At 49.3% G+C, this 27,508-nt stretch overlaps 1 protein-coding gene across 2 annotated transcripts in view; it reads right to left on the bottom strand.

Moving 5' to 3' along the window:
- The window catches only part of NIPSNAP2 (nipsnap homolog 2), a 38,964-nt gene extending 12,191 nt beyond the window's left edge, over positions 1-26,773 (bottom strand). Inside the window, exons 1-7 of one of the 2 annotated variants that reach the window (XM_039460346.2) lie at positions 26,648-26,773; positions 12,775-12,914; positions 12,644-12,689; positions 9,522-9,616; positions 8,497-8,567; positions 6,297-6,437; positions 5,245-5,276 (exon numbers count right to left, since the gene is read on the bottom strand). In XM_039460346.2, the coding sequence (XP_039316280.1) occupies positions 5,245-5,276; positions 6,297-6,437; positions 8,497-8,567; positions 9,522-9,616; positions 12,644-12,689; positions 12,775-12,914; positions 26,648-26,739 (617 nt within the window). In that variant the 5' untranslated portion in view covers positions 26,740-26,773. Of the gene's footprint in view, positions 1-5,244; positions 5,277-6,296; positions 6,438-8,496; positions 8,568-9,521; positions 9,617-12,643; positions 12,690-12,774; positions 12,915-16,597; positions 16,885-26,647 lie in introns of those variants that run through there. The other variant, XM_074390333.1, reaches the window with a different exon arrangement.
- Positions 26,774-27,508: the final 735 nt, after the last annotated feature.

The following is a 27,508-nucleotide window of genomic DNA, read 5'->3' as shown; positions in this document are numbered from 1 at the left end:
CAGCCTGGGTGACAGAGCGAAACTCCATCTCAAAAAAAAAGTTAAGTTGAATATAAGAAAAAGGCACAAGGATACAAGTTCTCATTTAAAGGTAAAGAAGACAAGAGTAGCTGCATGGAGTGGTTCACTCCTGTGATCCCAGCACTTTGGGAGGCCAAGGCAGGGGGATCACAATGTCTGGAGTTCAAGACCAGCCTGATCAACATGGTGAAACCCGTCTCTACTAAAAATACAAAACTTAGCCAGGCGTGAGGGTGGGTACCTACAATCCCAGCTACCTGGAAGGCTGATGCAGAATTGCTTGAACCTCAAAGGTGGAGGTTGCAGTGAGCTGAGATCATGCCACTGCACTCCAGCCTGGACGACAGAATGAGACCCTGTCTCAAAAAGAAAAAAGAAGCCAAGAGTGAGAGCTGTCAAGTAACTCACACCCAGGGCTTTTTCTCAGCACCACGTGGCCTCCCTCTTTGTGGTTGAATGTTATGAAATGCCTGTAGGAAACAGAAACAGCTCGTTTCCAAAGAAAGGTAAGTTAACGGCCGGGGGCGGTGGCTCAAGCCTGTAATCCCAGCACTTTGGGAGGCCGAGGCGGGTGGATCACGAGGTCGAGAGATCGAGACCATCCTGGTCAACATGGTGAAACCCCATCTCTACTAAAAACAAAACAAAAAAAAATTAGCTGGGCATGGTGGCGTGTGCCTGTAATCCCAGCTACTCAGGAGGCTGAGGCAGGAGAATTGCCTGAACCCAGGAGGCGGAGGTTGCGGTGAGCCGAGATTGCGCCAGTGCACTCCAGTCTGGGTAACAAGAGCGAAACTCCATCTCAAAAAAAAAAGAAAGGTAAGTTAATATAACTAGTTCAAAGGAACACAGACCCCCTCCAACAAAAGAAAAACAAAACTGAGGTACAGACATGTCAAGTTTCAAAGAAAAAAAAGCTCAAAATCCCTTGTTGAATGAGATACACATGTATGCTTACTTCACATTATTTTAGGAAACTACCTCAGTGTTTCAAAATTAATATACATAGTTTGAGATGCAGTCTCGCTCTGTCACCCAGGCTGGAGTGCAGTGGCGCCATCTCGGCTCACTGCAGCCTCACTGCTGGGACTACAGGTGTGGCCACCGCGACCAGCTTTTTTCTCTTTTTTTGAGATGGAGTTTTGCTCGTTACCCAGGCTGGAGTGCAGTGGTGCGATCTCAGCTCACCACAACCTCTGCCGCCTGGGTTCAAGTGATTCTCCTGCCTCAGCCTCCCGAGTAGCTGCGACCACAGGCACGCACCACCATGCCTGGCTATTTTTTGTATTTTTAGTGGAGATGGGGTTTCACCATGTTGGCCAGGATGGTCTCCATCTCTTGACCTCGTGATCCGCCCACCTCAGCCTCCCAAAGTGCTGGGATTACAGGCGTGAGCCACTGCGCCCGACCTTTTTTTTCTATCTTTAGTAGAGACACGACCGTTTTTTTCCTATCTTTAGTACAGACAGGGTTTTACCATGTTGGCCAGTCTGGTCTCAAACTCCTGACCGCAAGTGATCTGTCTGCCTTGGCCTCCCAAAGTGCTGGATTACAGGCGTGAGCCACCAGGCCTGGCCAGTAGTTTAAGCATCATGAAGTATGGATGCTGGTAGGAAGAAAACACCAACACTCTGACCATCACAGAACCCTGCATGTCACCAGTGTTTTCCTTCCTGTCCCAGGCACTGACTTCAGCTAACCAATGGCCAACAGTTTATTCCTACATCCCTCTTAATCGAGGCTTTTTTTTTTTTTTTTTTGAGACAGGTCTTGCTCTGTTGCCCAGGCTGGAGTGTAGTGGCATGATCATGGCTCACTGAAGCCTCAACCTCCTGGGCTCAGGTGATCTTCCTGTTCAGCCTTCAGAGTAGCTGTGACTACAGGCATGCACCATTGTACCTGGCTAATTTTGCATTTTTTGTAGCAATGAGGTTTCACTATGTTGCCAAGGCTGGTCTTGAACTCCTGGTCTCAAAGGACCTTCCCACCTTGGCCGCCCAGTATTGAGATTAAAGGCATAAGCCATAGCACCCAGCCTACTGAGGATTTATTTGTCTTCTCTGTCTTTTCTCTTAATAGGATATTCCAAAACAGTGTTGTACCATAATGGTGAAAACTGATATTTTGTTACAATTACGTCAGTGTGCTCTTGTGTTTCACCATTCAGTTGAAGGTAGCTGCTGAGAGGACAGGAACAGCTTTACGATTTGAATTAGGGCTGGTGAACTGGCCCTCCGGCTAAACCACACCATCTGTTGATGGGCATTTGGGTTCTTTCTACCTGTTGGCTATTATAAAACAGGCTGCCATGAGCACTTTCGGTTTATATGGATGGTTTGCTTTCTAAGTTGCATTCTTTTTTTTTTTGTTTTGTTTTGAGACGGAGTTTCGCTCTTGTTACCCAGGCTGGAGTGCAATGGCGCGATCTCGGCTCACCGCAACCTCCGCCTCCTGGGCTCAGGCAATTCTCCTGCCTCAGCCTCCTGAGTAGCTGGGATTACAGGCATGTGCCACCACGCCCAGCTAGTTTTTTGTATTTTTAGTAGAGACGGGGTTTCACCATGTTGACCAGGATGGTCTCGATCTCTCGACCTCGTGATCCACCCGCCTCGGCCTCCCAAAGTACTGGAATTACAGGCTTGAGCCACCATGCCCGGCCTCAAATTCTTGACCTCAGGTGATCAACCCATCTTGGACTCCCGAAGTACTGGGATTACAGGTGTAAGCCACCGTGCCCAGTCTATTTATGTATTACTTTGTTTATTTTTGTGAGACAAGGTCTCACTCTATCCCATAGGTGGGAGTACAGTGGCATCATCACGGCTCACTGCAGTCTCCATGTCCCCAGGCTCCAGCCATCCTCCCACCTCAGCCTCCCGAGCAGCTGAGATTATATGCACGTGCCACCACCAAGCCTGGCTAGCTGTTTTTTTTTTTTTTATATATATAGAGACAGGGTTTTGCCATGTTCCCAGGCTGGGAAAGTCTCAGACGTCTAGGTTCAAGGAATCCTCCTGCCTCAGCCTCCCAAAAGTGCTTGAATTACAGGCATGAGTCATGCCTGGCCTTTACTTTTATTTTTGATTTATATATTTGAGACAGAGTCTCGCTCTGTCACCCAGGCTGAAGCACAGTGGAGTGATCTCGGCTCACCGCAATCTCTGCCTCCTGGGTTCAACCCATTCTTCTGCCTTAGCCTCCCAAGTAGCTGGGATTACAGGAATGTACCACCAAACCCAGCTAATTTTTATATTTTTAGTAGAGATGGGGTTTTGCCACGTAGGCCAGGCTGGTCTGGAACGCCTGACCTCAGGTGATTCACCCACATTAGCCTCCCAAAGTCCTGGGATTACAGGCGTGAGCCACCACATCCAGACTATTTCTATTTATTATTTTTGAGACAGAGTCTCGCACTGTCACCCAGGCTGTAGTGCAGTGGCGTGATCTTGGCTCACTGCAATCTCTGCCTCCTGAGTTCAAGCAATTCTCCTGCCTCAGCCTCCCAAGTAGCTGGGACTACAGGCATGCACCACCATGCCCAGCTAATTTTTTTTGTGTTTTTAGTAGAGATTGGGTTTCACCACGTTGGCCAGGATGGTACTATCTCCTGACCTCGTGATCCACCTACCTTGGCCTCCCAAAGTGCTGGGATTACAGGTGTGAGCCACCGCACCCAGCCAACTAGATTTTATTTTTGAGACACTGTCTCGCTCTTGCCCAGGCTGGAATGTAGTGGTGTCATCTCGGCTCACTGCAACCTCTGTCTTCTGGGCTTAAGCAATTCTCCAACTCAGCTTCCCAAAAAATAGCTGGGACCTCAGGCACGTGGCATCACAGCTCGCTAGTTTAATTAATTTATTTATTTTGGTAGTGATAGCAGTCTTGCTATGTTGCCCAAACTGGTCTTGAACTCCTGGGCTCAAGTGATTCCTCTGCCTTGGCCTCTCAAAGAGCTGGGATCATAGGCATGAGCCACACTGCACCTGGCCAGTCTTTCACATTTCTAAAGCCTACTGGGACTGACAGGGATTCTGCTGAATCTACAGGTCAACTTGTGGAAAAATTGGTATTTTTCTATTCAAACTAGCAGGAAAAAAAAAGAAGAAACTATTACTGACGCACTCTGTATATGTGACAAAAGTAATGTTTCAGAAAAGATGATATCCAAGAAGTATTTAAACTAACCTTCTGCAATATTGGTGTTTCCTTTAAAAAAAAAAAAGGTGCTTATCTTTTAAAAATATATGCAGCACTTTGGGAGGCTGAGGCGGGTGGATCACGAGGTCGAGAGATCGAGACCATCCTGGTCAACACGGTGAAACCCCGTCTCTACTAAAAATACAAAAAAAATTAGCTGGGCATGGTGGCACGTGCCTGTAATCCCAGCTACTCAGGAGGCTGAGGCAGGAGAATTGCCTGAACCCAGGAGGCGGAGGTTGCGGTGAGCCGAGATCGCACCATTGCACTCCAGCCTGGGTAACAAGAGGGCAAGAGGGAAACTCTGTCTCAAAAAAAAAAAAAAAAAAAAAAAAAAAAATATATATATATATATATATATATATATATATATATATATATGCAGTACTGAACCATTTATGAATGAAACAGAATGTTGTCTGGGATCTAATTCCAAACCATCTGGGTTGAGGGAGTTAAACCTAAACGAGATTGGCTACGTGTTAATTACTGAAGCACAATGATCCATGTGGCCGGGGTGGCCCGTTCTTCTCTCTAGCTTTGCATGTTTGAAAAGCCTCATAAGGCCGGGCGCGGTGGCTCAAGCCTGTAATCCCAGCACTTTGAGAGGCCGAGGCGGGTGGATCACAAGGTCAAGAGATCGAGACCATCCTGGTCAACATGGTGAAACCCCGTGTTTACTAAAAAATCCAAAAAAATTAGCTGGGCATGGTGTCGCGTGCCTGTAATCCCAGCTACTCAGGAGGCTGAGGCAGGAGAATTGCCTGAACCCGGGTGGCGGAGGTTGCGGTGAGCCGAGATCGCGCCATTGCACTCCAGGCTGGGTAACAAGAGCGAAACTCCGTCTCAAAAAAAAAAAAAAAAAAAAAAAAAAGAAAAGCCTCATAATAAGAACATCAAACCAAACAGTAGTATAGTGTCAAACCACGGTAGTATCCTTAGATTTTTTTCCCCTAGAATTAACATTATGGCCTAAACTAATCTATCAACGAGACTTAAAAACTCACCATTTAGTAATATACTCACCAGTAATTTCCCCATTCAATCATGGTTCCTGGCTGAAAACAGATTTAGATTTGGTTTGTTAGTTCTTCTGTGGAAAAAATATAGAAACAGCAAATAGCAGTATAAAAAAACATTAAGTGACAAACTAACTTTAAAAAATCTCTTTTTATTTTGAGACAGTCTCGCTCTGTTGCCCAGGCTGGAGTGCAGTGGCTCCATCTCAGCTACTGCAACCTCTGCCTCTTGAGTTCAATTGATTCTCCTGCCTCAGCCTCCCGAGTAGCTGGTATTACAGGCGGCTGCCACCACGTCCGGCTAAGTTTTTGTATTTTTAGTAGAGACAGAATTTCACCATGTTGGCCAGGCTAGTCTCAAACTCCTGGCCTCAAGTGATCCACCCATCTTGGCCTCCCAAAGTGCTGGGATTATAGGAGTGAGCTATTGTACCCAGCCAAAACTTAATTTTTTTAATTTAATAGAGACAGGGTCTCACTATGTTGTTCAGGCTGGTCTCAAACTTCCAGGCTCAAGAGATCCTTCAACCTTGGCCTCCCACAGTGTTGGGATTACAGGCGTTAGCCACTGCACCTGGCCTGTATCTCTTTTAATGATGCTGCTACATGGGGCTTTCTTTCTAGTCCTCAGTAGGAAAATGTCTAGAAAGTGTTATGAAATATTATTGCCCTTTATTCTTACCACACTGTATAATTTTTTAACAGTTACAATATTTATTAGCTGCTCTCCTTTAACCACAATAGATGGTGCATATTATACTTCGTCCTGCACCTTAGGTCTTTCTTCTTAAAAAAAGAAATGCTGTTTGGAAAAATATCAAATAATAAGCATTATGCGTAAGGCCATAAAACGCACAAGAGCTTAGCCTGGTGACAGTGTGAGACCCAGTCTTAAAATATGCATACATATTTATATATATGTGTGTGTGTCTGCGTGTATATATACCGATGCTAAACACACAACACAGGATGTACACACAAGTTCTGCTGTCAGCCTTACAAAGTGCTTGTGCTTATTCACAGAACAGCAAAAGGAGTAACTCGTATTTCTGTACTTACTCGGAGTTGGTAAGACCTGAGTTCATATATATTAGGTCCTGATCGTGGGACAGGCTCATTCCAGAAACTGAACTCCAATAGGAGCTGATTCTTCCTAGAGAGAAGCATGTCACTTCTTGCCTTACGGAATTCCAAAAAGTCCTTTGATTAAAAAAAACGTGCTCATGAAATCTTCTAATACTTATATATAAGCCCATTTCAGTAACATTTATGTTCCTACAGAATACTATAATAATAAGCAGGTCCCAGTTGGCCTGAGACAGTCCCAGGTTACATGTGTTGAGCTGGTGTAATCATTAATAGCATTCCTTTTCAGTCTCGTAAGTGTCCAGGTTTAGATGACAAATTATGTAGTGATCCTAATTATTTAGACGGCAATGTAAACCAATTTAATTTTCTTTATTTTTAGATTCTTCTAACAGTGTTTGATAGAAGTGGCATCAATAGAAGTGGCACGCAGACTACAAAACAGCAGATAATTCAAAAGCTATTTATATTTGTCTGGAAAGCTACACAAAAGATTTTCTTTCCTAATGATGTGTAGCTGTTAAATTTCTCCCTACTGCTGAGCACCTGCTAGTGAAGAGAGGGTGGAAAGCAAAGTCAGCCCAAGGTAAAGTATATGTGTTTGGAAGACAGTTCCTGAAACAGACAGATTTAGGTCATCCAGGGATAACTGTGTCTGCCATGCTGATTGATACTCAGTCACCACTTTGTTGTTGTTGTTGTTGTTGAGACACGAGTCTCACTCTGTTGCCCAGGCTGGAGTGCAGTGGTGTGATCTTGGCTCACTGCAACCTCTGCCTCTCAGGTTCAAGTGATTCTCGTGCCTCAGCCTCTCACGTAGCTGGGATTACAAGTGTGCACCAGCACGCCTGATTAATTTTTTTTTTTTTTTTTTTTTTTTTTTTTTTTTTTTTTGAGACGGAGTTTCGCTCTTGTTACCCAGGCTGGAGTGCAATGGCGCGATCTCGGCTCACCGCAACCTCCGCCTCCTGGGTTCAGGCAATTCTCCTGCCTCAACCTCCTGAGTAGCTGGGATTACAGGCACGCGCCACCATGCCCAGCTAATTTTTTGTATTTTTAGTAGAGACGGGGTTTCACCATGTTGACCAGGATGGTCTCGATCTCTCGACCTCGTGATCCACCCGCCTCGGCCTCCCAAAGTGCTGGGATTACAGGCTTGAGCCACCGCGCCCGGCCAATTTTTGTATTTTTTTTTTTTTTTTTTTTTTTTGAGACAGAGTTTCCCTCTTGTTACCCAGGCTGGAGTGCAATGGCGCGATCTCGGCTCACCGCAACCTCCGCCTCCTGGGTTCAGGCAATTCTCCTGCCTCAGCCTCCTGAGTAGCTGGGATTACAGGCACGCGCCACCATGCCCAGCTGATTTTTTGTATTTTTTAGTAGAGACGGGGTTTCACCATGTTGACCAGGATGGTCTCGATCTCTCGACCTCGTGATTCACCCGCCTCGGCCTCCCAAAGTGCTGGGATTACAAGCTTGAGCCACCGTGCCCGGCCCAATTTTTGTATTTTTAGTAGAGATGAAGTTTTACCATCTTGGCCAGGCTGATCTCAAACTCCTGGCCTCAACTGATATACCTGCCTTGGCCTCCCAAAGTGCTGGGATTATAGGCGTGAGCCACTACGCCCGGCCCAGTCATCAGTTTTAAGGTACCACTTTATCAGTTTCAAAGTACAACTGACTTTTTTTTTTTTTTTTTTTTTTTTGAGATGGAGTCTTACTCAGGTTGGAGCGTAGTGGCACGATCTCAGCTCACTGCAACCTCCGCTTCCCAGGTTCAAGCTATTCCCCTGCATCAGCCTCCTGAGTAGCTGGGATTACAGGCACACACCACCTTGCCCAGCTAAATTTTTTGTATTTTAGCAGAGACAGGATTTCACCATCGCCAGGATGGTCTAAATCTCCTGACCTCATGATCCACTCGCCTCGGCCTCTCAAAGTCCTGGGATTACAGGTGTGAGCCACTGCGCCCGGCCTACAATTGACTTTTACAATAAGAACTATTATTTTAACAGTATTACAACTGTTTATGTTTAAATACAACTTCAGGAGTCCAAACAATAAAATTTGTGACAAAAATGAAGTTTATTAACAAAAACTGAAGACAGAAAAGTCATTTAATTCTGTACTAACATCCACATATCATTAGTCTAAGTAAACATTTTTCAAAATTTACCTTATTTTCTCTGAGTTTATTCATGACTTCTGTGAGGGCTGGATAGCCTCCTTCATACCTCCAGAGGTGGACTGAAATGCATTTAAAAAAATAATATACATTCAGAATTTCATGATTCATGATACTATTTGAAAATGTTCTAGCCGGGCACGGTGGCTCAAGCCTGTAATCCCAGCACTTTGGGAGGCCAAGGTGGGTGGATCACGAGGTCAAGAGATGGAGACCATCCTGGTCAACATGGTGAAACCCCGTCTCTACTAAAAATACAAAAAATTAGCTGGACATGGTGGCGCGTGCCTGTAATCCCAGCTACTTAGGAGGCTGAGGCAGGAGAATTGCCTGAACCCAGGAGGCGGAGGTGGCGGTGAGCCGAGATCGCGCCATTGCACTCCAGCCTGGGTAACAAGAGTGAAACTCCGTCTCAAAAAAAAAAAAAAAAAAAGAAAATGTTCTAGATAGGTATAATGTTATCACAACACAAAACTGTAGACTGGGTGTGGTGGCTTGAGCCTGTAATCCCAGCACTGTGGGAGGCTGACGCAGGAGGATCACTTGAGGTCAGGTACTCCGGACCAGACTGGCCAACATGGTGAAACCCCATCTCTACTAAAAATACAAAAATTAGCTGGGTGTAGTGGCATGTGCCTGTAATCCCAGCTACCTGGGAGGCCGAGGCAGGAGAATCACTGGAACCCAGGAGGCAGAAGCTGCAGTGAGCCGAGATACCATGCACTCCAGCCTGGGCAACAGAGCGAGATTCCGTCTCACAAAACAAAACAACTGTAATGCGCCATGTGCTGGCCTCTAAGTTACATCATAAAGTTTCAATAATAGATTCAAACATTGAAAGCTATTTTAAAAGGTTTTTTTTTTTTTGCATGAATTGTTGAAGAAACTACTTTAATCATAAAATTAGACTGAGACTTGGAAAGCTTTGATAAGAACAAGCATTAAATTAGAAAGTTGCTTAAGTGTTACATAAGGCTTAAGGAAAAAGTGTTAACTCCAAAGAGTTCGCTTCCTACCAGCTTGGTCCTGCTCGCCATACCACGTGTTCCAAGTCCCCACCAAAGTACAAGGGTAGTGTTTATCTTCGTGAATCTTTGGCAACACCTCTTGACTTAAAGAGAAGAAACAGCAACACTAATTAAACAACCAGCAAAACTTGACCAGGTGGACAGCACCTGATCAGTAACAGGCAAAAGACTACTCTAGTGTTCTAACAACTGACCTTAGAACATGCTCATGATAAAACGACATGTGGAATTAACCCTCTGGATGAATTCTCTTGAACTCCAACACCCTGCTGTTCAGAAGCTTAGGTTTCTGATACCCCAACTATCTAGAAGAGCTGTTGCACCGGTATAAAGATGGTACAGAGACACCAAAGGTTCCAGGATTTCAGGAATCTACTATTTTCCACTTGAGGGGGAAAAAAAATACCACCAAAAAACGTTCTGTTGGTTCCAAAGACAGGAAGAATGAGAGACAAGGGAAGAGCAGAAAAGAACGCAGAAGAAATAGGGGAGATGGAAGGGAGGAAAGTCATGTTCAAGACAGAGGCAGACGACACAAGCAACACCAGCAGGCAGAGGAAACAGGAGCAGAGAACAAGCTGGCCTTCAGGAAGGAGGAAGACAGAGCTGGAACACAACACATTCTGGAAGCGACCCCAACCTCCAATAGTCCCCAAGGGCATCAACGTGGCAGAAGAATCAAATTAAAGCTACAATGTGAAGCATAGATTACTCAACTCAACGGGCGGAGGGGGTGAGGGGTATCACGTAGTCTTGTACCAAACACACCGATTCATTCCCACTCACTGTGCAGGGACGGGGGCAAAGCCATGACAGGTCACGGCAGTGTATGAATTTCACAGGGGTGTCAGCGGGCAGCCTGGTTCCATGCCTGCCTATGGTCCAGATTCTAGTGTCCAGGGAAGGGCAAAGGAAGCGTGCAACTGTTTTATACCAAGAGAAAAGCTAAAGCCTGCACACTTTTCAAACAGAAAAACGATGATGAAAAAGTATCACAGATTCAACAATGGATGCAAAAGGGGTCAAGGGCCAGAAGTGGAACCTGTTCACATCACTAGCTGACGCTGAGTGATACTTAGCTAGCGATTAGCACCAGATGCTGGGGCTACAGGAGCGGGGTATTTAAGTACCATGCGCTAACCAATCGGGCCACTGGAGCTCCGTAGGACCGGGGATGTCCACATGAACAGAGAAAAGTTCCAAACGGCCCATGTTTAACTAACTGAAAACCCACACACCTTTATGACCCAGTATAGTGACCACATCCTGTGTACTTGAGGAAGAGTACCATATACTTTTTAAATTCGGATCTGATATTAAATGTATCTGATGTGTAACTCATGAACGTTCAGAGTAACATGGGATTCATGAGACCCGAGGACAGAGAGAGAGGAATTACGCTAGGAAAATGTCCGTCGAATCTTTCCTTTTGGTTGTATGACATGAGCAGGAATAAACGACCCTGCATTGGAGGCAGCCCAGGAAGGAAGCCCAGTACCCAGGACCCAGGTGGGATCCAGAGAGGGGCCTGGAGACAGGGCCTAGCTTCTTCACCAACACAAAGTCACACATGGATTTGTGGCCACTCCTCTTTGCTGGGGACCCCAAACCTGCTCTTGGGAGCCCTGGCCTTACCTGAATGGAGGTTGTAAGGCAGGCAGTACTTGTACCCAGAACTGGATGGGTTGGGCAGAATCCCATTATTGGGACCCCTAAAAACCAGGCAGGAGTTAAGTCTTTATGTTCTGGAAACAGGGAGCTGCTGAAAGTTTCAGAGAAAAGAAAAAACGTGATGAAAAAAGAAAACAGAACTCAAGCAGATCAATCTGACAAACTTTGGAGTAATGTATCACAGGGCAGGGAGGAGACACAGGTATAGCCTGGAGCCCAGAAAGGTAGTCAGTAAAAAGGCTGCTTGGGAATGCGGCTCAAGAGGCTTGGAGGGCGAGACAGAGAAAGAAACAAGAGAAGGAAAATACATGTCCGATGAAGAATGCAGGGCTCTAGGTGACAGACTCATCACAGAGAACTAAGAAACGGGCTGAGGAAAACAAGGTGAGCCGCACAGACATGGAATTTGGAAGAGCAAGGTGATTCTACATGCCGAGTTTGAAGTGAGAACACGACATCAAATAGAAATATGAACAGACAGCCAGAAATCCAAGACAGGAGATGAAGCGATAAGACAGGGCAGAAAAGGTAATCCAGGAAAACATCTGTACACGGAAAAATTCCATTTTATGAGAAAAGACTTAGAAATTAACATCTGCTTTGTTTTAAGGCATTTTTTAATATAGAGAAATGTGCTGAAATGAGCAAGAAATTCAATGCTAGTATTACATTTCATAAACTATCTTTAAAAATAAAACATAACGAAAGATTTTTCTTCTAAAAAGTATGCTGATTATAGGGACAAAATTGTTTGCTTTCTTATCAAAGTAGTAGCTATTAAAGGTAAAAAAAAAACAAACCCAACTTTTTTTTAACAGTTGCTCACAGTGGATCATTAAAATACCATCTCTTTTGAGAGCCAATAAGCTTAGCTCTCCCTTCCGTCTTAAAGTTCACAAATCCTGTAAGAGGGCTTGGATCTCAAATCACAGGAGAGTCAGCGGAAGGGACTTGGATCCTGGAGAACAGAGCAGTTGGGAAGAAATGGCAGCTATGTTCAAATACATACGGGACTCTCCCAGGGCAGTTTCACTTAGGAGAATCAGTGAAGGATTGAGAGACGCGAATTCATACTCCTAGCAATCAGAGCTGCCCCGAGACGGAACTTCCTTCACCACAGGCAGTCAGGAAGGTCTGCTGAAAGGACTCCAGCACTGGATAGGCAGATGGGTCAGACAGTCTTGCAAAGGTCCTCCAAGCCTAAGAGTCTGGTGACAGTCTAAAGTCTGACAGCCTATGTGATGATTTAGCTGTGTGAGTGCTTAAAATCAAAATGCCTTTGGCAATCCTACACAAAGCTCAGTGTAAGAGCCTCTGAACGTTCAGGTTCAAAGGACAGGGACGAAAGATCGCTGTCTATGCTATCAAGTGTTAGTGGAATTAACTAACAAATACCATCATTATTTTTCCCCAAGTAAAGGATAGTTTGGTATACACACCAAATTTTGTTGTATGCTTCTAGGCATTCCGGTTTAACATTGTGAACTGAAACAAAAGAAAATTCAACGATAAACTTAGGAACAAACGGGAAAAGAAAGTCAACTAGAAAGATAGCAAACTTGTCACTCACACTGTAATTTGTAGAGACTGCTCGTTTCCTTTTTGGCTAGGAGATTGGAGTGAGCATCTTTTCTTGGATCAACTTTCCGAACAAACAAAGATTTAAGCCAGCTGTCTTCTCGAGATCTGTTGCTGGAAGATGTCCATGTCCTACAGAATAACAAGGCCAACTTTATTAACACATAATTTATTAACTTTCATCTTATAATTAAATTTCTACCATGAATGCTGTCAGAAAGTGAGGATAAATTTGACTGAAGTCACAAACTATACTTTCCTCATGAATTTTTTCATTTTTTTCTGATTGGGTCTTGCCCTGTCACCCAGGCTGAAGTGTGGTGGTGCGATAGCTCACTGTAGCTCACTGTAGACTCAAATTCCTGGGATTGCAATCCATTGTGAGCAAATGTTAATTCCTGATCCTCCCACCTCAGCCTCCCGAGAAGCTGGGACTAGAGGCATGTGTCATCTTGTGTGGTTAATTAAAAAAAATTTTTTTTGTAGGGGTAGGGTCTTGCTATGTTGCCCAAGCTGGTCTCAACTCCTGGCCTCAGGCAATGCTCCCACTTCAGCCTCTCAAAGTGCTGGGATTATAGGTGTAAGCCACTGCCACCAGCCCTACTCACAAATTTCTATGTGCATGTTTAATTCCCATACAACAGCTAACAGGAATACAAGTTTGTTGACTCCCTAGAGGGCAGCGTGGCGTCATCCATATCAGAGTGGAAATCGTGTACGACTGTGGCCCAATGACACTTGTGATTATGTGCTGCAGCCACAACTATATTCAACCAGAGCTGAACACATTCACTGCTGTCTTGTTTCCAGCTCTTTCCTGGCACAGGCCATTTCAATAGCCATTCACACAGACCGGTCAAAAGAATCAGGAAATATTCCAGTCAGAAAATATGCACTCAAGGCCGGGCGCGGTGGCTCAAGCCTGTAATCCCAGCACTTTGGGAGGCCGAGGCGGGTGGATCACAAGGTCGAGAGATCGAGACCAACCTGGTCAACATGGTGAAACCCCGTCTCTACTAAAAATACAAAAAAAATTAGCTGGGCATGGTGGCGCGTGCCTGTAATCCCAGCTACTCAGGAGGCTGAGGCAGGAGAATTGCCTGAACCCAGGAGGCGGAGGTTGCGGTGAGCCGAGATCGCGCCATTGCACTCCAGCCTGGGTAACAAGAGTGAAACTCCGTCTCAAAAAAAAAAAAAAAAGAAAAGAAAATATGCACTCAATAAAGCAATGAAGTACATCTACACATACTGATGTGATGGCATTTCTGAGACAAACTATGTAAAAAACCAGGCACAGAACAGCACTATATATACACCTGCAAAGTGAGCTGTTAAAGAGTGATTACTTTTTTTTTTTTTTAAAGATGGGGTTTCACCATGATGGCCAGGCTAGTCTTGAACTCCCGAACTCAGGTGATCCACCCACCTCAGCCTCCCATAGTGCTAGGATTACAGGCGTGAGCTACCACACCCGGCTAAGACTGATTACTTTCATGAAGGTGCAGAGGATTTAAAAAAAAAAAAAAAGAGTGATTACATCCGGGGGACGTGAAGGGGCCTGGGGTCGGAGTAAAGATTTTTTTCTTGGCCGGGCGCGGTGGCTCAAGCCTGTAACCCCAGCACTTTGGGAGGCCGAGGCAGGTGGATCACGAGGTCAAGAGATCGAGACCATCCTGGTCAACATGGTGAAACCCCGTCTCTATTAAAAATACAAAAATTAGCTGGGCATGGTGGCGTGTGCCTGTAATCCCAGCTACTCAGGAGGCTGAGGCAGGAGAATTGCCTGAACCCAGGAGGCGGAGGTTGCGGTGAGCCGAGATCGCGCCATTGCACTCCAGCCTGGGTAACAAGAGCGAAACTCCGTCTCAAAAAAAAAAAAAAAAAAGATTTTTTTCTTTTCTGTATAACCTTCTGGACTGTCTGAACAACTTCTACACACACACACACACACACACACACACACACACACGAGATAGAGTCTCACTTTGTCACCCGGGCTGTAGTGCAGTGGCATGATCTCTGCTCCCTGCAACCTCCACTTCCCAGGTTCAAGTGATTCTCCTGCCTCAGCCTCCTGAGCAGTTGGGACTATCGGCACATGCCACCGTGCCCAGTTAATTTCTGTATTTTTAGTAGAGGTGGGTTTTCATCATGTTGGCAAGCCTGGTCTTGAACTCCTGACCTCAGGGGATCCACATGCCTCAGCATACCAAAGTGCTGGGACTATAGGTGTGAGCTACCACACCCAGCCAATTCCCCATGTTTATTTTACATTTTAAGTTCATTAAACAGAAATTGTGTCTACAATTTTTCTGTTTAAAATACATTGCAAAAGCTTAGGAATAACAATCATGAAAAATTAAGAAAAGGATATAATAACAGTTTCTAAAAATAATGACTAGGAAGTTTCATTAAAATAAGAAATACAAGGCAATGGCTACTGACAGTTTTAAATATATCCTTCCAAAAATACAGAGGCAAACAAATATTATGTATATTTACAGATAGGTAATATTTTCACCAATAAAGGATGCCTTTGAAACAGAAATCTCCCCAGCTGAGCATTTATTTCATATTTCAGTAATACCAAAGTCAGCCTGGGCAGCATAGCAAAACCCTGTCTCTATTAAAAACAAAAAACAAAAGTAGCTGGGCATGGTGGCTCATGCCTGTGGTCCTAGCCGCTTAGGAGCCTGAGGCAGGAGGATTGCTGGAGCCTGCAAGTTCAAGGGTGCAACGAGCTATGACCATGCACAGCACTCTAGCCTGGGCAGCAGAGCAAGGCCTGGCTCTGAAACAAACAGATAATACAAAGGGGTTCCCCTTGGGGTGGATACAATGAGGTAAGGGATATGAAAATGCTTTGTAATCTAAAAATGCAGAGCAGGGGATGAGACTAAGACAATCAACACAGTGCACGCACGAGAACCTCTGAGTGGCATGTCCTTATGAACTTGGGCAGCAACCATCTTGACAAGTGAAAAACAAGCTAGGCCAGTATCATCTCCAACCGTCACACTGAAATCTCCGAGTGCCAGGTGACTAAAGCTGCCTAATATGCTCAGCCTGTGTCGTCATTCCAGCTGCAGCTATGCCAATGGCTGCCAGAGTGGAAGATCTGGCTTGGGTTCTTAACTGACAGTGACAACTGCCAAGATGTCAGGGGGCACTTTCCAGAGGGTAAGGAAGGACGCACTATATAAAACACTAGACTTGAGATGGAGTCAGCATTCTGTGCTGGGCTCTATGGATACAAAGATGAACCAGACACCAAGCCTGTTCAGTCTCAGAAAAAAACCTTCTGGTAAACAGCCAGAGTGGCCACGGACACTGTAAACTCAGACATACGAGCTCAAGTGAACCCACCATCAGCTTGGCCTGGGAGGCACAGGAGAGACTCCAACAGGGACACTCTGGCTCTGTTTCGGAGGGCAAGCAAGACAGGTGGACAAGGCAGGTGTTAATTCCAGTCAAGGGGAACAGCATGTACCGGGCACGGTGTCAGGACACTGAACGGTGTATTTCTGGAATGGCAAGTTGTTTAGCAAGGTAGAAGGGCGTGCAGGAGAATGACAAGATACAACCAGAGGGCGAGGGCGGCTTCACCCTGTGCGGAGTGCGATGCTGGCGAGTTTTCAAAAAAGATCTAAGTGTTGGCCGGGTACTGCGGCTCATGCCTGTAATCCCAGCACTTTGGCAGGCTAATGTGGGCAGATCATCTGAGGTCAGGAGTTGGAGACCTACCTGGGCAACATGGTGAAATCCTGTGTCTACTAAAAAATTTTTAAAAATTGTCCAAGTGTGGTGTTGGGTACCTGTAGTCCCAGCTACTCTGGGGGGTTGAGGCAGGAGAATCACTTGAACCAGGGAGGTGGAGGCTGCAGTGAGCCAAGATCACTTCACTGCATTCCAGCCTGGATGAGAAAGCCAGAAAGAGCAGCCTGGGGACCAGCTCTAGAGAAGTACTCGTTGAGGGGAAGACTGGAAAGAAGAGGAGCAGATGGTCAGGTGGATACCCATGGAAGAAAGCAGATTGTAAGCAGAACCAGTAACCGCCGAAGACATGAGTGTGCAAACAGCACAGCATTAGGAAGCATAGGCCAGGGGAGAGGAGGCTGGCACACCAGTGCCAAGAAGAGTCCTGCCTTAAAGCAGCAGCTCCTGACTTCCCTACCTACCACCTCAGTCCCTCCAGCCCCCTACAGTACTCGTCTTACACACTGCAGCTGCAGAGACCCTGTTCCCACACCCTTCATTTCGAGAAACTTCAAACTCAGCGGAGTTAAAACACGACAATGAAGACTTTTCTGCATCTAGATTTTAAAAACGAACATTTTACTGTTTCCTCTCTATATATACATTTGCTTTTTAATTTCTTTTTTTTTTTTTGAGACAGGGCTGTGTTCTGTTGTGTCAGCTACAGTACAGTGGCATGATCTCGGCTCACTGCCACCTTGGCCTCCTGGGCTCGGGCAATTATCTTGCTTCAGTAACCCATGTAGTGGGACTACAGGCGTGTGCCATCACGCCCAGCTAATTTTCGTATTTTTAGTAGAGACAGGATTTCACCATATTGACCAGGCTGGTCTTGAACTTCTGGCCTCATGTGATCCGTCCACCTTGGCATCCCAAAGTGCTGGGATTACAAGCATACACCACTGCACATGGCCCCATATTCGCTTTTTAATTTCTTTTTTTTTTTTTTTTTTTTGAGATGGAGTCTCATTCAGTCACCAGGCTAAAGGGCAGTGGTGCAATCTCAGCTCCCTGCAACTTCTGCCTCCTGGGTTCAAACGAATCTCCTGCCTCAGCCTCCTGAGTAGCTGGGACTACAGGTGCATGCCACCACGCCCAGCTAATTTCTCTATTTTTAGTGGAGACGGGGTTTCACCATGTTGGCTAGGATGGTCTTGATCTCCCGACCTCATGATCTACCAGCTTCAGCCTCCCAAAGTGCTGGGATTACAGGTGTGAGCCAGCACGCCTGGCCTTAAGAATTCTTTAGATGTGTGGCCGGGCACAGTGGCTCACACCTATCATCCCAGCACTTTCAGAGGTAGAGAGCAGGAGGACTGCTTGAGGCCAGGAGTTCGAGACTAGCCTGGGCAACATAGCAAGACCTTCCCCTGTACAAAAAATTTAAAAATTAGCTGGGTGGCCGGGTGTGGTGATTCATCCCTGTAATACCAGCACTTTGGGAGGCTGAGATGGGTGGATCACTTGAGGTCAGGGGCTTGAGAGCAGCCTGGGCAACGTGGCGAAATCCTATCTCTACCAAAAATACAAAAATTAGCCAGGCATGGTGGTGCACGCCTGCAGTCCCAGCTGCTCGGGAGGCTGAGGCAGGAGAAATACTTGAACTCAGGAGGTGGAGGTTGCAGTGAGCCAAGATCATGCCACTACACTCCAGCCTGGGCGACAGAGTTAGACTCCACCTCAAAAAAAATAAATAAGAAAATAAAAATTAGCTGGGCTCATGGTGTGGGCCTGTAGTTCCAGCTACTTGGGAGGCTGAGGTAGGAGGATCCCTTAAGCCCAGTGAGCCAAGGCTGCAGTGAGCCATGGTAATGTCATTATACACAAGCCAGGGCAAGAGAGCAAGATTGTATCTATAAGGAGAAAAAAAGGAATTCTTAGTTGTCCCCTCCACTGACAGGGTCGAGCCCACACTCTTCGTATGAATCCAGACACGTGGTGCTGAGGGTCGAGCCAGGGCAGTGGCAGTGGAGAGGGTGGAGTCAAAGCACACTAGAGGCAGAACTGACACATTTGGTAAATGACAGATGCGGGGAAAGAAGAAGGCTGAGCCTGGGGAAAACTGTCTGCTTCTGGCCTGGGCCACCACACGGAAGAGGTTTCATTACTGGACAACGAGAACCCAAGAAAAGCAGGCCTCGTGGAAGGAAGACGAGTCACATCCTGGGTACAGCAGCATTTCGAGCACCTGTGGGACACTCGTGCAATGTCCAAGAAGCAGCTGGGAATTCCAAGCTTGCTGCTGAGCAGCGCTAAGGGACACGTGCTGGCTGATGTACACGCAGGGATGAGGCTCCCGGGAGGACTTCCTTCTTCCTTTCTGAAACCGATCCAGCAAGGTCACCCACAACACCCCTGTTGGCAAATCCTGTATTCTTCTGTCATTTTACCTAACCCTTTGGCAGCAGATGGCACTCGCTCCCTCCTCCTGGCCACTGTCATGTAACAATGACCTTGCCAGTTCCCGTCCTACACATTCAGCCTGTAGAGGCTGCACGCCTCAGGGCTTGCTTCGCAGCCCCCCTTCTCTCTCCACACTCTACCTCACGCAATCTCACACATTCTTACGGTTTTTCTTTTCTTTGACACAGGGTCTGGCTCTGTCACCCAGGCTGGAATGCAGTGGTATGATCTTGGCTCAGTGCAACCTCTGCCTCCCAGGTTCGAGCCATACTCCCACCTCAGCCTCCCAAGTAGCTGGGACTACAGGTGCGTGCCACTGCGCCAGGCTCATTTTTATATTTTTTGGAGAGACATGTTTTGCCATGTTGCCCAGGACGGTCTGTAACTCCTGAGCTCAAGCGATCATCCCACCTCAGCCTCCCAAAGTGCTGGAATTACAGCCTGAGCCACTGTGCCCAGCTTCCTATTGTTTAAAAAAAAAATGTTTCATTATAAAAATTTTTATTGGCCGGGTGCGGTGGCTCAAGCCTGTAATCCCAGCACTTTGGGAGGCCGAGGCGGGTGGATCACGAGGTCAAGAGATCAAGACCATCCTTGTCAACATGGTGAAACCCCGTCTCTACTAAAAATACAAAAAATTAGCTGGGCGTGATGGCGCGTGCCTGTAATCCCAGCTACTCAGGAAGCTGAGGCAGGAGAATTACCTGAACCCAGGAGGTGGAGGTTGCGGTGAGCCGAGATCGCGCCATTGCACTCCAGCCTGGGTGACAAGAGCGAAACTCCGTCTCAAAAAAAAAAAATTTTTATTTATGTGCTTATTTATTAGGGACGGAGTTCCGCTACATTGCCCAGGCTGGTCTCAAACTCCTCGGCTCAAGCAATACTCCTGCCTCAGCCTTCCAAAGTGCTGGGATTACAAGCGTGAGTCACCACACCCAGCCTTTATAATGAAAAATTTAAGTCAAATACGAAACAGTATAATGAAATCCATGTGTCTATTAACATTTAGCATTCCTATATACTAACAACTCCCAAATGTTACCTGTAGCCCAGACACCTCCTTTGAGGAGTCACATGGCTAAACGCACTCGAGCGAAACTCCGTCTCAAAAAAAAAAAAAGTGATTAGGCTGGGCATGGTGACTCATGACTGTAAACCTAGCACTTTGGGAGGAGCACACAGCCTTCTCAAGCTTTACCAGGTCCTAAACTCTCTGAATTCTTCCTCCCCAGCTCTCCTGAGTTACTGGTAAGCTCCTGGGTGGCCCTGGGTGCCTTATTCACTGATGTCTCTCAGGAGTCAGCAGTACCTGGCATGTGGAAGGCACTCCTATGTTAGCAGAACAAACAACTCTCAGCAAACTCTCAACTCTCAGTGCCAGCATCCACTTAGCTGGCCACCACCCTTAATTCTGCCCCTCTCCCAAGTCAGAGTGATCTTTTAAAAAAATGATCAGGCCAGGTGTGGTGGCTTACAACTGTAATCCCAGCACTTTAGGAGGTCGCAGCAGGTGGATCACCTGAGGTCAGAAGTTCGAGACCAGTCTGACCAACATGGTGAAAGCTGGTCTCTACAGAAATACAAAAATTAGCTGGTCATTGTGGTAAATGCCTGTAATCCCAGCTCCTCGGGAGGCTGAGGCAGGAGGATCAACTTGAACCTCGGAGGCAGAGGTTGCAGTGAGCCAAGATTGTACCATTGCACTCCAGCCTGGGCAATAAGAGCGAAACTCCATCTCAAAAAAAAAAAAAGTGATTAGGCTGGGCATGGTAACATGGTGACTCATGACTGTAAACCTAGCACTTTGGGAGGCCAAGGCAGATGGATCACTTGAGGCCAGGAGTTCAAGTCCAGCCTGGCCAATGTGGTAAAACCCTGTCTGTGGGTAACACCTCCATGGGCACCGGGGAAGAACTGTCCAGACCCCAGGCACAATTAGTGCCTGAAGAATATCTTAGTTTATAGTGTTATTACTCAGCTATTTCCTTTATACAATCCTTTATATATAATCATATATTAGTTTATAGAATTAGTGCCTGACGTGTAACTTACTGCTTACATATATCTAGCTTATATAATTATACTTAATACTTACATGTAGCATACTTAGTTCTATATTATCTTTCTATATAATCATATAGGTATTATAGTCAGAGCTGTACTGACACATTTAGTGCTGATTTATAGAATCCTTCCATATAACCATACAGTAGTCTGTAGTAGGAGGAAGGCCTAGAGCAGTCACAGAGCAGAAGCAGTACATGGGAGAACAGCCGGACCAGGACGAGAACCAAAGACCCAGGCGGCGGCGGCCCTGCCTGAACGGGCACACGCTGTACGGCAGGCTTGGAGCAGGAGCCTCTCCTCCTGAGAAAGGAGCTGTAGCACCTTGCATCCAGTTCCTGTGGAAAGTCGGCCTCAGGCCTGAGATCCTGGAAGTAACCGCGGGAGAAGAACCCTCTGGTGTGACCAGTCACGGCGGCTGGACACCCTGTCGGTCTTTTTTCCCTTCTGTGCTAGCTCAAAGAATCCTCTCATGGCCGGGCGCGGTGGCTCAAGCCTGTCATCCCAGCACTTTGGGAGGCCGAGGCGGGTGGATCACGAGGTCGAGAGATCGAGACCATCCTGGTCAACATGGTGAAACCCCGTCTCTACTAAAAATACAAAAAACTAGCTGGGCATGGTGGCGCGTGCCTGTAATCTCAGCTACTCAGGAGGCTGAGGCAGGAGAATTGCCTGAACCCAGGAGGCGGAGGTTGCGGTGAGCCGAGATCGCGCCATTGCACTCCAGCCTGGGTAACAAGAGCGAAACTCCGTCTCAAAAAAAAAAAAAAAAAAAAAGAATCCTCTCATAAATATCTTAAGAGAAGAGCACATGCCTGTCAGCTCCCACTGCACTGGCTTACAGTATCCTATTAGAAATCCTTTGAAGTCTCCAGCCCCCAGATAAGAAGGGTTGCACGTGGCACCTGCTGCACACAGCCCACCTCCTTGCCTCAGTGACCTAATGGGGGTGGACCCCTTTTCTGTACACGACCCTCTACTACTGCGCACGGGACTGCCCCATCCCCTACCGTGCATGGCCCACCTCTCTGTCCAGGTGACATAATGGGCCCCCTTGCTTGTGACTCACATGATTATGGATGCCCTATTACTAAGCCTATAGATGATGACCTCACTTACGACCCTGCCCTCTGCTTGTACCTAATAAATACAGAAGCTTCTGGGCATTTGGGGCTCTTGCTGATCTCCGCTCACAGGTGGCGTGGCCCCAAAATCCAGCTGCTCTTCACCAGTTCTTCAGTGTCCTGTCTCTAATTCTCGGATCCTGCACCTCAGCACAGCATAAGGGACACCCCACGACCCTGTGGGGCCCTACAGCCCTACACCTGCCTATACAAAAAACACAAAAAGTTAGCTGCACATGGTGATACGTGCCTGTAGTCCCAGCTAGCTATTCAGGAGGCTGCGGCAGGAGAATTACTTGAATCCGGGAGGCAGAGATTGCAGTGAGCCGAGATCACAGCACTGCACTGCAGCCTGGGTGGCACAGTGAGGCCCTGTCTCAAAAACACAAAAAGGTCAGCTCGATCATGTCACACTACAGCTTATACCTTTAAATGTCTTCCATGGCTCTTAGAATAAAGTCCAAGCTCTCTCACCCTGTTCCCTCCCCTCTTGCACTCCAGCCTACTATACTGGTCTTGGTCTTGGGTTTCCAGTATACCTGGCCTCTTCCCACTCAAGGCTTTTTCACATACTGCCCCTTCAGGTCTCAGCTGAACACCTTCTTCTCCGAGATGCCTTCCACGAACCCACGTGGTGGCTGCCTGACTTCTCAGCCCCTATGCCCACCTGTGCGTCTGTGTTCTGACCGCTGTCGTGGCTCCCTGGGGACAGTCACCATGGCTATTATGCCCAATTCCACATGGCTTCGACCATATCATACACACTAATGTCTGGTAGAACTTGTAGATGAACTGAGTCTACCTAGGTTAAGTTCTAGATGACGTCTGTAGTTCTGAAGAAGCCAACAAGTGGTTGTCAAAAGGTTCAGGAGGACCTAAGAGAGTAACCAACCACCACAGGTCAGACAGAGAAGGACTCCAAGGTCAACACTGCAGTGGGAGGGGGCGGTACTGGGCAGATGCAGGTCCAGCGCTCACGGCGACTGGCTTTGTGACCCCGGGCACATCAGGCTGACATGCTGGGTACCAGAGCTCACGGCGACGGGCTTTGTGACCCCGGGCACATCAGGCTGACATGTTGGGTACCAGCGCTCACGGCGACGGGCTTTGTGACCCCGGGCACATCAGGCTGACATGTTGGGTACCAGTGCTCACGGCGACGGGCTTTGTGACCCCGGGCACATCAGGCTGACATGTTGGGTACCAGCGCTCACGGCGACTGGCTTTGTGACCCCGGGCACATCAGGCTGACATGCTGGGTACCAGAGCTCACGGCGACGGGCTTTGTGACCCCGGGCACATCAGGCTGACATGTTGGGTACCAGCGCTCACGGCGACGGGCTTTGTGACCCCGGGCACATCAGGCTGACATGTTGGGTACCAGCGCTCACGGCGACGGGCTTTGTGACCCCGGGCACATCAGGCTGACATGTTGGGTACCAGTGCTCACGGCGACGGGCTTTGTGACCCCGGGCACATCAGGCTGACATGTTGGGTACCAGCGCTCACGGCGACTGGCTTTGTGACCCCGGGCACATCAGGCTGACATGCTGGGTACCAGAGCTCACGGCGACTGGCTTTGTGACCCCGGGCACATCAGGCTGACATGTTGGGTACCAGCGCTCACGGCGACTGGCTTTGTGACCCCGGGCACATCAGGCTGACATGCTGGGTACCAGTGCTCACGGCGACGGGCTTTGTGACCCCGGGCACATCAGGTTGACATGCTGGGTACCAGAGCTCACGGCGACTGGCTTTGTGACCCCGGGCACATCAGGCTGACATGTTGGGTACCAGCGCTCACGGCGACTGGCTTTGTGACCCCGGGCACATCAGGCTGACATGTTGGGTACCAGCGCTCACGGCGACGGGCTTTGTGACCCCGGGCACATCAGGTTGACATGTTGCGTACCAGCGCTCAAGGCGATGGGCTTTGTGACCCCGGGCACATCAGGCTGACATGTTGGGTACCAGCGCTCACGGCGACTGGCTTTGTGACCCCGGGCACATCAGGCTGACATGCTGGGTACCAGCGCTCACGGCGACTGGCTTTGTGACCCCGGGCACATCAGGCTGACATGTTGGGTACCAGCGCTCAAGGCGACGGGCTTTGTGACCCCGGGCACATGTTGGGTACACAACTTCAGTGTCATCTCTTTTGGAAAGAAAAAAAATACAAACATCACGGGCTCATACTGCCTGTGTGAAAAAAAATGACTTGTGGCCGGTCATGGTGGCTGATGCCTATAATCCCAGCACTTTGGGAGGCTGAGGTGGGTGCAGCACTTGAGGCAAGGAGTTAGAGACCAGCCTGGCCAACATGGTGAAACTCCATCTCTACAAAAATACAAAAAAAAAAAAAAAAAAAATTAGCCGGGCATGGTGGTGGGCACCTGTAATCCTAGCTACTTGGGAAGCTGAGGCAGGAGAATCACTTGAACCCAGGAGGCAGAAGCTGCAGTGAGCAGAGATCACCCCACTGCACTCCAGCCTGGGTGACAGAGTGAGATTCCATCTCAAAAAAGAAAAAACAAGACAAGCCATAGATGCTCAGTAACAATAAAATGATGTTGATTTGTTAATCAATTTGGAGACACAAATATCAAATTAAAATAATTTAAACATCCAAGTCAAGCATCAGTGTTACGAAAGGTCACTGGGCCTTCCTTGCAGCCAGACAAACTTGGGTTCAAATACCTTGTCTAGGCCAGGCCTGATGGCTCACACCTGTAATCCCAGCACTTTGAAAGGCCGAGACAGGAGGATCATTTGAGCCCATTTCAGACCAGCCTGGGCAACATGGTGAAACCTGTCTGTACAAAAAATTAAAAAGTTAGCTGGACATGGTGGTGTGTGACTGTAGTCCCAGCTACTCCGGAGGCTGAGGTGGGAGATCACCTGAGTCCAGGGGGTCAAGACTGAAGTAAGCCATGTTTGCATCACTGCATTCCACCTTGGGGGACAGAGCAAGACCTTGTCTCAAAAACAAAAACCTTTTCTAGGCTGGGTGGGGAGGCTCACACCTGTAATCCCAGCACTCCGGGAGGCCGAGGCAGGCGAATCACCTGAGGTTGGGAGTTCAAGACCAGCCCGACCAACACAAGGAGAAACCCTGTCACTACTAAAATTACAAGATTAGCCGGGTGTGGTGACACATGCCTGTAATCGTAGCTACTGGGGAGGCTGAGGCAGGAGAATCGCTTGAACCTGGGAAATGGAGGTTTGCTGACCCAAGATCACACCATTGCACTCCAAGATCAAGACTCCATCTCAAAAAAAAAACAAAAACCACCCACAACCACTACCAAAAAACCGTTTTCTAGTTATGCATCTCTTGCCCTTATCTCTAAAATGCAGATGCTGCTACTTATTCTTCAAATTACTACTGGGATTAAATTAAATAAGCCACGTTATGGCCAGGCATGGTGACTCACATCTGTAATGTCAGCACTTTGGGAGGCTGAGGCGAGAGGATCACCTGGGTCAGGAGTTCGAGACCAGCCTGGCCAATATGGTGAAACGCCGTCTCTACTGAAAGTAAAAAAATTGGCTGCGTGTGTTGGTGAGCGCATGTCGTAGTCTAGAGGCCAAGGCGCAAGAATCGCTTGAACTTGGGAGCCAGAGGTCGCAGTGAGCGGAGATCGTGCTATTGCACTCCAGCCTGGGCGAAAGGTGAGACTCTGTCTCAAAATACGAAAATAAAAATAAACGATGTTACTGAAAGCTCCCTGGCCTACGGAGAGTTTAACACACAGTTCCTTTTGTCTTTTTTTTTTTTTTTTGAGACGGAAGTTTCGCTCTTGTCGCCCAGGCTGGAGCGCACTGGGGCAACCCTGGCTCACCGCACCCCGCGCCTTCCGGGTTCGAGCGGTTCTCCGGCCTCAGGCTCCGAGGAGCTGGGGTTGCAGGCGCGCGCCACCACGTCCAGCGAATTCTGTCTGTTTAGTAGAGACGGGGTTTCTCCGTGTTGACCAGGCTGGTCTCGAACTCCCAACCTCAGGCGAGAGCTGGGCTGGCGGACGCGAGCGCCTTCGGTGATTTAAACGGCCCGAAGCAACGACCCCGAGAAAGCAGCTCCGGGTCGGCCGGGGGAGGCTGTGCCGTCCGCAGGTGGAAACGTCCAGGCGCGGACCCGGCAACCCGCCCGCCGAAGTCGGAGCACCCGCGGCGTCACCGGGGGCCCCGCGCCCGCACACGCGGCGCCGACGCGCCAGGCGCCCCCAGCCCGCGGCCGGCCCTCAGCCCCAGGCCCCCGCCGCCGGGGCTCCGAGCTCCCCGGCCCCGGGACGCCCGGTCGGGGCCCCGCAGGCCGCGCCGGCGCCGCGGGAGGACGCGGCCTCCGCCCCGAGCCCCGAGCGCGTCCCGGCCCGCCGCGACCTTGAGCCCGCGGGCGCCCCCGCCCCGCCCCGCAGCGAGCGGCCCCTGCGCCGGGAACGCGGCCGGGACGGAGATCCGCGCCCTCCGCCGCGCGCCCCGCGCCCCTCCCCGGCCGCCCCCGGAAAGGGCGGCGCTGCTCACCGGAGCCCGGGCAGGAGGCTGCAGGGGGCCGCCCGCCGCAGGAGTCCGCCGGCCCAGGCCGCCGTCCCGGCGCGCAGCACCCGCGCCGCCATCTTGCTCGGCGCCTCGGCCCCCCCCGCCGCTGACGCCGCCGCCGCCGCGCGACCCCTCCCCCGGCCGCTGCAGCGCGGGGCACGGCCGCCAGGGGGAGCAGGGCGCGGCCGCGCGGGTGGCGGGTCCGCGTGGCGGGGTCCGCGTGGCGGGGTCCGGGTGTCGGGGTCCGGGTGTCGGGGTCCGGGTGTCGGGGTCCCGGTGGCGGGGTCCGGGTGTCGGGGTCCGGGTGTCGGGGTCCCGGTGGCGGGGTCCCGGTGTCGGGGTCCCGGTGGCGGGGTCCCGGTGGCGGGGTCCGGGTGTCGGGGTCCCGGTGTCGGGGTCCGGGTGGCGGGGTCCCGGTGTCGGGGTCCCGGTGTCGGGGTCCGCGTGGCGGGGTCCCGGTGGCGGGGTCCGGGTGTCGGGGTCCCGGTGTCGGGGTCCCGGTGGCGGGGTCCGGGTGTCGGGGTCCCGGTGTCGGGGTCCCGGTGTCGGGGTCCGCGTGGCGGGGTCCCGGTGGCGGGGTCCGGGTGTCGGGGTCCCGGTGTCGGGGTCCGGGTGGCGGGGTCCCGGTGTCGGGGTCCGGGTGGCGGGGTCCCGGTGTCGGGGTCCGGGTGTCGGGGTCCCGGTGGCGGGGTCCGGGTGTCGGGGTCCCGGTGTCGGGGTCCGGGTGGCGGGGTCCCGGTGTCGGGGTCCCGGTGTCGGGGTCCGGGTGTCGGGGTCCCGGTGTCGGGGTCCGGGTGGCGGGGTCCCGGTGTCGGGGTCCGGGTGTCGGGGTCCCGGTGTCGGGGT

This window comes from Saimiri boliviensis, chromosome 20, assembly GCF_048565385.1.
Source record: "Saimiri boliviensis isolate mSaiBol1 chromosome 20, mSaiBol1.pri, whole genome shotgun sequence".
In the NCBI taxonomy this organism is placed as follows: domain Eukaryota; kingdom Metazoa; phylum Chordata; class Mammalia; order Primates; family Cebidae; genus Saimiri; species Saimiri boliviensis.
This window is presented reverse-complemented; position numbering and strand designations above follow the sequence as displayed.